The sequence below is a fragment of the Ctenopharyngodon idella genome, chromosome 10, assembly GCF_019924925.1.
Source record: "Ctenopharyngodon idella isolate HZGC_01 chromosome 10, HZGC01, whole genome shotgun sequence".
Lineage (NCBI taxonomy): Eukaryota > Metazoa > Chordata > Actinopteri > Cypriniformes > Xenocyprididae > Ctenopharyngodon > Ctenopharyngodon idella.
Window position 1 is genome coordinate 17,137,383 of NC_067229.1, and position 14,409 is coordinate 17,151,791.

General features: G+C 39.5%; 1 protein-coding gene across 1 annotated transcript in view; it reads right to left on the bottom strand.

Moving 5' to 3' along the window:
- The window catches only part of smc3 (structural maintenance of chromosomes 3), a 31,443-nt gene that overhangs the window by 4,818 nt on the left and 12,216 nt on the right, over window positions 1-14,409 (bottom strand). The window contains exons 12-22 of the mRNA XM_051907828.1: window positions 10,366-10,487; window positions 7,647-7,860; window positions 7,418-7,521; window positions 7,053-7,152; window positions 3,641-3,801; window positions 3,394-3,535; window positions 2,780-2,930; window positions 2,533-2,685; window positions 1,651-1,802; window positions 1,415-1,573; window positions 28-135 (exon numbers count right to left, since the gene is read on the bottom strand). Coding sequence (XP_051763788.1) covers window positions 28-135; window positions 1,415-1,573; window positions 1,651-1,802; window positions 2,533-2,685; window positions 2,780-2,930; window positions 3,394-3,535; window positions 3,641-3,801; window positions 7,053-7,152; window positions 7,418-7,521; window positions 7,647-7,860; window positions 10,366-10,487 — 1,566 coding nt within the window. The remainder of the gene's footprint in view (window positions 1-27; window positions 136-1,414; window positions 1,574-1,650; window positions 1,803-2,532; window positions 2,686-2,779; window positions 2,931-3,393; window positions 3,536-3,640; window positions 3,802-7,052; window positions 7,153-7,417; window positions 7,522-7,646; window positions 7,861-10,365; window positions 10,488-14,409) is intronic.

Genomic DNA, 14,409 nt, shown 5'->3' on the forward strand with positions numbered 1-14,409 from the left:
GCCAAAAAGGAAAACTGCTATATTCACCTGCTCAACTTGGTCGAGACGTTTGCGCAGGTTCTCGTTGAGGTACGTCTCCACCCTGGTCATGATTCCCTCCAACTTAATTCTCTCATTCAGCAGCTGTCTGTTGTCCTATAGCAAAAACATGGCACACACGAAACTAAATGACCCCAGACTGAAGGGCCAAAAGCCACATGTTCTGGTTTTAATCGTTTATTATAAAGTCAATTTAGATTAAAAAAAACAGAAGATATGGCTTTTGGACACATGAATGTTCAGCTAAAAGAATAAATGAAAATGATATGCATATGCTTAAAGGCTAAGCCACTCTGAGAATACAAAAGCAGACAAATCAGCAAACCAAATTGAAGGCAATACAAAAATAACAAAGGCTAATGATGTGGGCCGGTTATACAACATTTAAAGTAGCATTTTAATTGTCTGCCATGTGTGTCGTGTGTCAGGCTGCAGGTGGTAAAGAGCTGCAGATGTGGCCTCAGGCTTCAGCGCTTATTCTCGCACACATCTAACAAAGCAACAGACTGACTAACACTTCTCAGATGAGATTACAGCCACTGTATGGAGTCATCACACATACAATGTGGTGAATGTAACCAGTCTATGCTATATATGTGCAAGAAAGGGTCAAATCACATTACATTCTAACATTGTAACATTACGATCTAAAATTAAAAAATAATGCTTTTTAAAGCAGAAGTTAAATTCCCTAAACTACAAATGAAAATAAAAACAGAAGCACCAACTAATTATATTAGGCTATTTTGATTTCCCCATTACAAAAGTCACTTTACAGTTGCTGCCATCACAAAAATACACTTACTTGTGCCATGTGAAGAATTTTAAACCTACAACAACAAATATTTTAGCAAAACGTAAATTTTAGTCAGAATTATGGTGCTTTTATTCTATTGCGCTCCTTCTGTTTGACGCGCATGCGCACGATGGCCCTCGTTCACTGAAGTGTGAAGCTTAGCGAAATTAACTCGCTTGCATAAGGCTCGTCCACTCCTGACAACATAGAAACATTTGCATAACTTTCTAACATTTACAGATGGAGAATATTCCTGTGAAATATAAGTTCCGCACTGAGGAAAACAACAAACACATTAGCATTAAACAGCGCAAGTATCTGTCAGCACATGTATCTGTCGGGGTAAGCTGCTTTAAACTATACGTGTTAACTATATCTTACGAGTTATTGTAAAGCCCTTAACATTAAGCATGTCTCATGTTTGGGACAAATTGTATTATGCATTTTACCCGCAGCAGCACATTTTTTTTTTTTAAACAGTTTAATAAACTCACAATATTTCCAAAGTCAATATGCAATTGTCTCAATATAGACCAAAATAATTGTTCATGACTCTTGCCATAAATCAAGCAGCCCAACCTGTTGCAGCTGCCTGATCTCATCATTGAGGTCGTCCACTCTGCGTTGGTCTTCTAAACTGAGCTGAGAGAGCAGGTCCGTTCCCAGCTCTGCCTTGAGAGACTCCCGCGTGCTCTCCATGGCGTGTAGGCTGGCCTCAAGACTCTGAAGACTGCGTTGCTGGGGGTAACAGTAGAGTGAAATAAAAGATCTGGTAGAGAAATAATGGTAGTTATAGTATTAGTATTGTGTGTTACCTTAGGCATGAAGGTTTTCTCTGACTGCTGTCTCTTCTCCTTCAGCATTTTCATCTCAGACAGTATACTGTCTCTGGATGCCTTGAACTTCCTCTGCTGGGTCTCGATTTGCTGCATCTGATTCATCAGCTGGTCGATTTCATTATTGATACGTAAAGAACTGAGTTAAGGAGCACAAGAACTTATGATCCAATTTAATCCTGAAAAGCTGCATCACTTGAGCTAGTCTGCTTCTTGACAGTGTTATTTTAGTATTATTTATATACTATTATAGTATTTAATATTTTGAATTTACTTTTATTTTTATATTTATAATTTTTGTATTCATAATGATTTTATCATAAATCTATATATAGTATATTTTTAGTTTTAATACTAATATTTAACTATTTAGTATTTTGAAATACTTGTATATTTAACTGATTGTATTTTATTCATTTATCTCAGCTGTACGTATACTTTGACGAGTTGTTAAATTCTTTTATGTGGCCTGTTTTTGCTGAAGGTGAGAAGGTTCATCATATTAGTTCTGAATTAGTCAGAGTATGAGCCATGCAAATCTAGTGTGATTCGATCAAGGATTCAAACTAGCTTTAAATGAATCTCACTTGAGGCCTTGAGAATCGCATCCTTCATTCCAGTTACACATTTTCTCAACCTCCATTCCTAATATAACACTATGTGCGCAGCTCATACATGACCACATACACATTAATGGCTAGCTGACTCATTCAGTGATCCTCTGTGACCTTGTGTCATCTAGGCCGATTACACCAGCATGCTGTACTAGCCAAGACACACACAAGTATTTTACAATCCATTCGATTTCAAGCCACTCCATCATAAGTAACCCTTTGTGTGAGGTGTATATGAGGAGGATATGTTCAATGTTTCTACGCAGGTTCTCATTGAGTTTGGCCTCCAGTTCTCCAAGCTCCTCCTCTGCCTTCCTCATGTCCTTCTGTAGTTCCAGACGGGACTTACGCGTGTCGTAGTAGCCACCAGTCAGAGCACCACGATGACTCACCTGATCACCTGTTACACATACCAAAACAACACAATGACAAGGGCTCGGAAATCATGTGAATAATAAAAAAAAAAAAAATGACATAAGAAATCATCTATTTACCCTCCAGAGTGATGCAGTCCATGGTGAAAGCTCGAGCCAGCTGAGTGGACACTTCCATACTGCGGCAGATCAGCGTCTTCCCAAACACATGTTTGAAGGCCTTGTCGAAGTTCGGACTGTAACGAAGCTTGCTGATCATGGGGATTGCATCCTACAAAAAAAAAAATTGTTATTTTCCACTTAATAGAATAGCAAAAAAAATAAAAATAAATAAAAAATAATAGAAGATGAATGTTAATGTTAAAAAAAAAAAAATCGTATATATATATATATATATATATATATATATATACACGAAGGACAGGACTTGGTTTTATCCATAAAATAGTAAAGTGGACAGTTTTTCCTGGGGAATATAAGATTTCACCTAAATTTTGCAGCACTACTAACACAGAAGTCACTTTGAAACCAAAAAGCTTTCTATTGGTCAATGTGGCGAATTCACAACCAATTTGAGCGCGAGCAAAATTTGCAAAATTTCGTGTACATTAAGATCAATAACATGCATTTAGAAAACAAGATTGAAATTTAATTTCATGCCGACACTGAGTAACTAAAGAGGTTCCATTTTAAATGTCAGGTCAGTGGTGTAGGTGAACATGTGGTAAGCTTACGTTAGTCTCAGGGTAAGCGGTGTCCCTGACGTCCAGTTTGCTGAGAGGCAGGAAGGTGACCTCTCCAGGCAAGTTCATCTTATTAAACTCCATCAGAATCTTGGTGCTCACTTCATCCGTTTCCACAATGTGGTAAAACAGCCTGAACAAACATCAACACACACAACTCCATTACTATCAACACACTCTGCCACAAAAATCTGAGTGACACATGCAGGAAACACTAATAATAAATGATGTGTCTGACCTGGTGCCAGCAGTCACCTCCACACAGGTGTAGAAGGCAGGCTCGCACTCAAAGTTATTCATGACGATGCCGTGATAACCGTTGATGACGTGCTGGTTGATGCCCTTCCGGCGGAAATGTTCCAATACTTTATTAATGCTGTCAATACCATTCAAGATAGCCTGGAGGAAAAGCAAACAACACATAAAACATTGCATGTCCAAGTTCGTATTTTCATTTCTAGCCCAGATGACGATCTAAAGTTATGAAAATCTGAGTTCATCTATACTGATGTATATTTTTGTAACGTGGGAGGGTTGCTATAATTAGTGACTGACTCAGTCCATGAGAAACGATCCAGCAGCCAAGTTGAGCTTAGCAGATATGGTTCAGTGCAGCCGATACACAGTGAACCGGTGTAGGCGGCATTTGATTTGAAATACATATGCATATTGGTTACATATAATGAACTCTGAGGTAGGGTTGCACAATTAATCGCAATAAAACTGAAATTGTGATATGGCTTAGTATGATTATCAAAATGCAAAGGTTGCATTTGGGAACGTAACATGCGCCAGAACCAACTTTCTTCCCATACGTATGGGAAATGCTTTTGACCCTTTTACACGTAAGTGTAAAATATTCTGGCTGACCCCCCACCCTGAGTTTTTCAAGGAGACCATTATTTGGAACTTATCACTTTATTGTTTCCATGGTCATTGACACGTCATTGCTTGTCATGTTAGTTTGCGACGCAGAGAATCAGATCTGTTGGATTTACAAAAGGTGAATTCATCCCCCTCTCCCGAAATACGTGAAAGTAAGTAGCCGGTGAACTGGGAGAAGAATAGAGTAAACTTTACAGTTACTTGAACTATGTGTATATGATATGAATAAAACGTGTCTAATTATAATGGAAAGGATTATTATTGCTGCTTTGATAGACACCAGTGTGTATTTTACAAACTCTAAATGTATTGTTTTGTTAGTACTTGTGTATTTAAATGTCTGAAACCTAAAATAAACATTATGTGGTTATGTGGTATATTTGTGATATATGGCAAGCACTGAGCGCATCCGTCTCTGGCTCAGCGCCAGCCAAAGTGCAAAAAGCACATTTGAATTTAGCAGTTGATCACGTGATGCACTGAACGTTCTAATCACACCGGTGTGATCGTACGCTCCAGGGACCAGCCTAGAATGATCACACCGGTGTGATTGTACGTGTCAATGGGTTAAACTGACTGTTGTCAACAAAATAGAATCTTTAAGGGCTCCCTGCTGAAAAATGAAAGCTTGATGGTTTAACGTTTGACACTGGGGGGAAAAAATAAAAAATAAAAAAAAATAAATTACATACAAATGACAAATATTAGTATTGTAATTTACGGTTGTACTGTAAAATAAAATGTATTATACTACGTTTATTTTACAGTTAAATATTACAACAGTAATACTTATTTAATTTTTTATTTTATAATAAAATAATTATAATTCCTTTTATATTATAATTATTATAACAAATATTATTATTAGTCATATTGATACTACATTATCTCACAGAAGTGAGTACACCCCTCACATTTTTGTAAACATTTTATTATATCTTTTCATGTGACAACACTAAAGAAATGACACTTTGCTACAATGTAAAGTAGTGAGTGTACAGCTTGTATAACAGTGTAAATTTGCTGTCCCCTCAAAATAACTCAACACACAGCATTAATGTCTAAACGGCTGGCCACAAAAGTGAATACACTACTAAGTGAAAATGTCCAAATTGGGCCCAAAGTGTCAATATTTTGTGTGGCCACCATTATTTTCCAGCACTGCCTTAACCCTCTTGGGCATGGAGTTCACCAGAGCTTCACAGGTTGCCACTGGAGTCCTCTTCCACTCTTCCATGACAACATCACGGAGCTGGTGGATGTTAGAGACCTTGTGCTCCTCCACCTTCCGATTGAGGATGGCTCACAGATGCTCAATAGGGTTTAGGTACCCTCAGCTTCTTTAGCAAGGCAGTGGTCATCTTGGAGGTGTGTTTGGGGTCATTATCATGTTGGAATACTGCCCTGCGGCCCAGTCTCCGAAGGGAGGGGATCATGCTCTGCTTCAGTATGTCACAGTACATGTTGGCATTCATGATTCCCTCAATGAAATGTAGCTCCGCAGTGCCGGCAGCACTCATGCAGCCCCAGACCATGACACTCCCACCACCATGCTTGACTGTAGGCAAGACACACTTGTCTTTGTACTCCTCACCTGGTTGCCGCCACACACGCTTGACACCATCTAAACCAAATAAGTTTATCTTGGTCTCATCAGACCACAGGACATGGTTCCAGTAATCCATGTCCTTAGTCTGCTTGTCTTCATGGTCTTCACGGCTTGTCTTCATGGTCTTCACGGCGTATGGTCTGAGCACTGACAGGCTGACCCCCCACCCCTTCAACCTCTGCAGTAATGCTGGCAGCACTCATACGTCTACATGCACATCACTCAACTTCTTTAGTCAACCATTGCGAGGCCTGTTCTGAGTGGAACCTGTCCTGTTAAACCACTGTATGGTCTTGGCCACCGTGCTGCAGCTCAGTTTCAGGTCTTGGCAATCTTCTTATAGCCTACGCCATCTTTATGTAGAGCAACAATTCTTTTTTTCAGATCCTCAGAGAGTTCTTTGCCATGAGGTGCCATGTTGAACTTCCAGTGACCAGTATGAGAGGGTGAGAGCGATAACACCAAATTTAACACACCTGCTCCCCATTCACATGTGAGACCTTGTAACACTAATGAGTCACATGACACCGGGGAGAGAAAATGGCTAATTGGGCCCAATTTGGACATTTTTACTTAGGGGCGTACTCACTTTTGTGGCCAGCGGTTTAGACATTAATGGCTATGTGTTGAGTTATTTTGAGGGGACAGCAAATTTACACTGTTATACAAGCTGTACACTCACTACTTTACACTGTAGCAAAGTGTCATTTCTTCAGTGTTGTCACATGAAAAGATATAATAAAATATTTACAAAAATGTGAGGGTGTACTAACTTCTGTGAGATACTGTATATAATCAAAAGATTTGGCCAAATAGTGCAGCCCTACAAAAACAAGACAGCAATCCTGGAGCTTTTTTTGTGGAATCGCAATTTTAATCAGAAAAAAAAAAATCCTATAGAAAGGGGAGGTGTGGGAGGGAGAGAAAATTACATTACCTTTTTCAACCAAATTGTGCAGCCCTACTCTGAGGCCATCTTTTAATTTTCTTTAAAGGCTTGCTTACATCAACAACCACAACAACAAAAAGATGTGTAAAAAGGGTGTAGAAAGATATTACATTTAATATAATTATAAATAATTTTTTTTTTTTTTTTTTTTAAATGCACAGATGACAAGACCAGCAACCTTCATCAATGTCTGTTTTGGTTTCTAACCTTTCCGGTGGCAGCTCGCAGTAGCTGTTGTTTCTTCTCCAGGTCTTCTCGTTTGGCTGCCAGTGCCTGCTGTTCTGCGTTCTCCTCCCTCCACAGGTAGCTGCAGGAGGAGGGACACAGACACACCCATCAGCTCTGGCTCACAAACGCTACGCCTGGGTTCAGCAGGAGACCCCATTCTATAGCCCATCCGTCAAGCCTCATCGTGCTGTGAAACCTATGGCTCGTGGATTATTAATAACTAAAATGCCAGGTGAAGGGAGGAACGGTTCTCGTTCAGGTAATAAAGGGTGGGATGCTGGAAAATGGGCCAAAGCCAGACATTTTCCAATGATGCGTTGGGAATAAGAACAGGAGGTTCTTACTTTCTCTCGCTCTGAAGTTCGTCCTTTCGGTTCTTCACCTCGTAGTACTTCTTGTCCAACTCCTCCACTCGAGTCTTCACTTCGTTCAAGTCCTGGTCCAGTTTCTGTGGAAATCAAATTTGAAATCAAATTTGGGAAGAAATGTTATACATTCAAATCCATCCGCAAAAGTAAACATTTTTCTGTCCCCTGCTGTTCAATACCAAGACATGCTTTTAATGAATCTTACGGTGTACTGTTCCAGGTTTCTCTCTTTATTGGCCTCTGTGTCTTCTAGATCTTTGTGTATGGCGGCGATCTGCCGTTTCTTGTCATTGATGGCTTGATCCAGAGATTTCAGCTCTTTCTTGATCCATTTGTCCCTCTCTTCTTTAGAGGTGAACTGGCTGCCTCGGCCCTGTTTGGCATACAGGTCTGTTCGCTCTTGTGTGGCTTGAGCCAGTCTGGAAAAAAAAACATGAACAAATGAATCCATAATAAATCACACTTCAACTATTGGTTAAAGACACAAAACAGCATTTGCAATGCATCTGTCTTACTTAATGTGACATTTTGTGAAATAAATCTGGGTTGCTGCATATTTTGTAAAGTCAAATTTAAGGCTTTTTAAGACCTTTTTAAGACTAAGAAATTAATACTGTACATTAAGGGTGTTTACACAGTGAACGCAGTTTAGCGCTTCCGTATTTCCGTCTGAACGCTGGGTCATTATTGGCAGACGCTGTTCACATGAGCACCATGTGAGCACCATGTCAGCACGCAGGAGCCGGCAAATACTGAGCCGTCGTTCGGACATAAACATGGAAACGCTGAACTGCGTTCACTGCGGCAACTGCATACGAGACTGACAGTGTAGAGAAGAAATTGTTGAATAAAGTCTCACAAAAATCATTCTCATTGCTTCATAACTTGACTATTTTAAAGATGTCTACTACTTTTCTGGACCTTGAATGACGGTAATTACGTTGCTTTCTATTGGGAATAAAAAAATTAAAAAATTAAAAAAAAAAAAAAAAAACCTTAGATTTCATCAAAAATATCTTAATTTCTGTTCCGAAGATGAACGTGAAAAGGTCTTAAGGGTTTGGAACGACATGAGGCTGAGAACTTAATGACAGAAATTTTTGGGTAATCTAACCCTTTAATTTTCAGTGTGAATGCACAACTCGAACTATTTATACTTCAACACGGTAGAGAATAGTGCATATACAGTCGGTACGGAAAGTATTCAGACCCCCTTAAATTTTTCACTCTTTGTTATATTGCAGCCATTTGCTAAAATCATTTAAGTTCATTTTTTTTTCCTCAATGTACACACAGCACCCCATATTGACAGAAAAACAGAATTGTTGACATTTTTGCAGATTTATTAAAAAAGAAAAACTGAAATATCACATGGTCCTAAGTATTCAGACCCTTTGCTCAGTATTTAGTAGAAGCACCCTTTTGATCTAATACAGCCATGAATCTTTTTGGGAAAGACGCAACAAGTTTTTTACACCTGGATTTGGGGATCCTCTGCCATTCCTCCTTGCAGATCCTCTCCAGCTCTGTCAGGTTGGATGGTAAACGTTGGTGGACAGCCATTTTTAGGTCTCTCCAGAGATGCTCAATTGGGTTTAAGTCAGGGCTCTGGCTGGGCCATTCAAGAACAGTCACGGAGTTGTTGTGAAGCCACTCCTTCGTTATTTTAGCTGTGTGCTTAGGGTCATTGTCTTCTTGGAAGGTAAACCTTCGGCCCAGTCTGAGGTCCTGAGCACTCTGGAGAAGGTTTTTTGTCCAGGATATCCCTGTACTTGGCCGCATTCATCTTTCCCTCGATTACAACCAGTCGTCCTGTCCCTGCAGCTGAAAAACACCCCCACAGCATGATGCTGCCACCACCATGCTTCACTGTTGGGACTGTATTGGACAGGTGATGAGCAGTGCCTGGTTTTCTCCACACATACCGCTTAGAATTAAGGCCAAAAAGTTCTATCTTGGTCTCATCAGACCAGAGAATCTTATTTCCCACCATCTTTAGCAAACATCATGCGGGCTTTCATGTGTCTTGCACTGAGGAGAGGCTTCCGTCGGGCCAGTCTGCCATAAAGCCCCGACTGGTGGAGGGCTGCAGTGATGGTTGACTTTCTACAACTTTCTCCCATCTCCCGACTGCATCTCTGGAGCTCAGCCACAGTGATCTTTGGGTTCTTCTTTACCTCTCTCACCAAGGCTCTTCTCCCCCGATAGCTCAGTTTGGCCGGACGGCCAGCTCTAGGAAGGGTTCTGGTCGTCCCAAACGTCTTCCATTTAAGGATTATGCAGGCCACTGTGCTCTTAGGGACCTTAAGTGCAGCAGAAATGTTTTTGTAACCTTGGCCAGATCTGTGCCTTGCCACAATTCTGTCTCTGAGCTCTTCAGGCAGTTCCTTTGACCTCATGATTCTCATTTGCTCTGACATGCACTGTGAGCTGTAAGGTCTTATATAGACAGGTGTGTGGCTTTCCTAATCAAGTCCAATCAGTATAATCAAACACAGCTGGACTCAAATGAAGGTGTAGAACCATCTCAAGGATGATCAGAAGAAATGGACAGCACCTGAGTTAAATATATGAGTGTCACAGCAAAGGGTCTGAATACTTAGAACCATGTGATATTTCAGTTTTTCTTTTTTTAATAAATCTGCAAAACACAGAATTGTTTGTGTTTTTCTGTCAATATGGGGTGCTGTGTGTACATTAATGAGGAAAAAAAATGAACTTAAATTATTTTAGCAAATGGCTGCAATTTAAGAGTGAAAAATTTAAGGGGGTCTGAATACTTTCCGTACCCACTGTATATGCAAATTAGAACGCACCTAAAATGGCCCACCCCAACTTCCTGTTTCAAAAGAAAATACATCAATACAGGAAAGAAAACGGCACACCCCACTTCATGGGCCCTTTCAATGCTTCAAAGAGTTTACCGGGCAATTCCTCGCTCCTCTTTTTCTTTCACAGCGTTAAATTTAGGTTCCGTTTCCTGCAGCTCCTTCTGTTTTTCTTCAATCTTCTCCAGAAGCTTCTGGCGTTCTTTGAGCAGCCGTTTCTGTTGGACAGGAAGCAAGAGGGGATACAGTATTGAATCACAAGAAGCGACATCAATTCATGAGTCTCGCCTCTTTTGATAGAAAGCCTAAATTCATTTTGCGCAGATGCATGATGAGGTGTTCATATTTAAATGGAGAAGAATGAAATGCACACAAACAAGAGTGTAGATTCAGCGTCATGAGCAGAACAAAGGGGATCTCCATTTGAGCAAACCTGCTTTCACCAATCAAAGGGCAAATGACGCATTTCTGCCTCTCCTCCATAGGAGAAAACACACACTTGGCCAGGTGGGGCTAATCCCTCTATAAGCCAAGCCGGGCTGTGGGAGGGACGACCAAAAGTGTGTATTTCACACATACAGGGATACACAAGCATTATTTGTGTGTTTGCGTCTGGATGCGAGCCCGAGCTGGAGTGAGCATGTGTAGTTAGTGACGCAGACGGAGACACTGCGGACCCTCTGTTCACTAGTGCCTGCCAGCACTTCCTGCAGCTCTCTGGCTCTCAGTCTGTATACATGCATGTGTTTGCCTTTGTGAGCATGTGTATCAAACCCATGTGTTTGTGTGTGAATTCAGTCATCGCTTTGTTTGTGCAGTAGCCACTTCAAGCAGCAGGTGGGTATTTGTTTGAAGAAATGGGGCTTATACACGAGTGTTTATATGCACTCCACACAAACAAGGAAAGTAAAAAAGAAAATTGCATGATATCGAATGTAGCTCTTTAAACTAGGGCTGTGATAATTTACATTACTGGATAATTTCTCAATTATAATTTGTCAATTCACTTTAATCTATGTAATTGAGCTGATATAACTCAATTTTTTGTGAAAGTAATGCTTTTGACAAATTTAAATGTGCCCATGAAGATTAAAAGTGAAATTTAAGACATTGAATGTTTTCAAAACATTTCTTTGTGCTCTTTTGAACTGTCAAAGAATCCTGGAAAAAAGTTTCCACAAAACATATGAAGCAGCACAATAGTTTAACATTGATAATAATAAGAAATGTTTAAGCAGAAAATCATCCAATTAGAATGATTTCATGAGACACTGAACACTAGGGATGCAACAATACCGATAGCTAAGGTTGCAACGGATCGTAGTGATTTGAAGATTAATTGCATTTAACCATTATATAGTGAAAGTTTATTATTTGCATGTTTTTAAGTCCTGCCAATTTAAAACAGACAAGCATTTTTAAAGAATTCAAATGCAAGAAGTGGCAAAAGAGATCTCGATCCGCAATCGTGTGCTGTTTTCTGTGCAGAAGTGGCTTGTGCCTTTCAAATGGTCGCGCGATCATGTAATCAAGCTCTGTTTCGTGACTCCTTGCACGTGAACGGACACACACACACAAAATGATCTCAAAATTCCCATCTCAAAGTATTCTCATACACAGTCGTTATATATCTTAAGTGAACGTAAACAGTCGGATGAGTCTCATCATATTGGTTCTGTGCATTCATACATTGGTTCCATGCATTTAGTGACAGCAGCCTAAAAATAACTGCTATGTCATTAATTGTGAAACTTAGGGCCTGTTTACACCTGGTCACTTCATGCGTTTTCTCTGATCGGATAGCTATCCGATCGTGAAAAGACCAGGTCTAAATGCCCTCCGAAGTGCATTTGAGACGGATTTAAATCCGATCGCTCAAACCACTTCAGGAGGTGGTCTGGGACACATTCCAGTCAAAACTGAACAGGTCTAAATGCATCTGGTTGTTGAAACCACATATGTAAATTTAACTCCTCCCAAAAATACTAAAAAATAAATGTGTGAGAGCGTGTTATAGGCTAAATAACATGTTATAGCTAGATATGACAGCGCCACTGCAGCACGCATCGCCGCATTAGAGTAGCTGAGTATCTCTTCAGCAACACAACACACAAACTGCCGCAAATCAAACTGAAAGTAAGTCTCAGGCGCTCAAAACACAATTATCTTCATTAAAAGTAATGAGACTAAATGATCTTACCAGTGCTGTTGCCGTGCTCTCTCCTTGTGTGTCTTTGATTTTGAAATAAGCTGACGATCAATAAAATACAGCTCATATTTGTTGCTTTCGGTGACGTGAACTCCATGAAATCTGCATATAGCGCGGGAATTGAAGATCGGATCTATATCCGTTTTGCGGAGACACATTTATGTGGCCAAGTGTAAATGCAATCGTTTTTATAAATCAGATAGCTATCCGATCAGAGAAAACGCATGAAGTAACCAGGTGTAAACAGGCCCTTAGTCTTAGTCCTGTGTCAAATTGAACTATTAGTTATCATATTTAGTCAACCTTGTCCTGTTTTTGTTTAGTCAAGTTTTAGTCAACTAAATGTCTGAGCATTTTAGTCTCATTTTAGTCAATGGAAACTTACACATTTTCATCATATTTTTGTCACACTGTATAATGGTTAATATGTTAAAAAAAAAAGTTATTTTGCTCAATTTTAATTGCAATGACTGTTGTTGTGAAATATTTCTACATTTCATCAAAAGATGCTCTTTCACCAATAAGCACAAATCAACAGAATATCATGAATATCATATTCATATGCATGGTTTATTTTACCTCATCTAGTGTACAGATTTATGAAAGCCTATCAATTATAGCTCAAGCTAAATAAACACCAAAGTCTTTAGATATACACTCGCCCTGTCTACATTATGAAAACTGGTAAAACAAAAACCTACTCTCAAACATTATAACAGAGAAATTCCTAATAGTAATTCCAATAATTCCAAGTTGCATTAATGTTTCTCTATTAAAACAATGGCAAAAAAAAAAAAAAAAAAGACAGTATATACAGAGGTTGCCTAAGTACAGTCAGCAACCACAATCGCAAACAATACAGTCGAGATCCATGACAGAACACAGACTGGCTGAATGACACTTTCATTTAAGCAGAATACCTCAAATGGAGATCGCTGAACTGCCGTATGTCGGTGTTTTCATATCATGGTGCCTCCGCAGAGAGAGCGTGCGAATGGTTGCCAGATTGCATAAAAGCAAAAAGCCAGCCGTGTATCCGTTTAACAGAAAAGCTCTGATTGGGGGATTTAAGCAAACATATCTGGCAAACGCAAACATGAACGCTCGCCTAATAGAGTCTTGTACAGCAGTCTGAAATGTTTTGGCTCCTCTTTTTTTTCAACAAAAATAAAAAGTTTTTGGTAAAGTTTTCATTCTTTAAACTACATTTGAGTATCGTCTTTTTTCATCAACAATATCGCATGTTGATATAGTCACAGTTATCGTTTAATGGCCTTATTATCGTCCTTATTCGTCATCATCTTGGCTTAGTCAGGGGAAAAAACTTCGTTGATGAACATTTTGTGTCGTAGATTTTGTTAACAAAATTAACACTAAGGGGTAGTTCATCCAAAAATTTCTTGCACGCATCTAATACACAGATGTTTACATTCACTTTAGACATATCCGACTGTTTTTGTTAACCTTGTGTGTATTTGACATCTTTAGCGCAATAAGATGCAAAAAGATGACTTAGTCCAGTAATCACGTGATGTTTGACAGGCTTTTAGTGTACGCTTCAAGTGCGTGCTCAAAAGCGCATGTCAGAACAGCAGGTGAATGAAATGTTTAACCGTAAAACACATAAAAATAATGAACTTTCGTGATTGCGAATAACCGCAGTGTCCCGGTGAGCGTAACTTTAATGCTGCGTTAACGTGATGTGAATGTATGTCGCATTGTACAATATACTAGGACAGAGTCGCCAGAACTGCAAATGACAGAATGTGTACTACTGCACAATGCTACGATATTTCTTCAAAAACAGATTGTGAAAACATTTTAATCATCCACGATCAAATTGTGATATCGCACACTGCTACCCACATCACAGATTTGAAAGATGGTGCTTTCTCATACTGCAACCTCATTTCACCACTCACCCTGTTAAA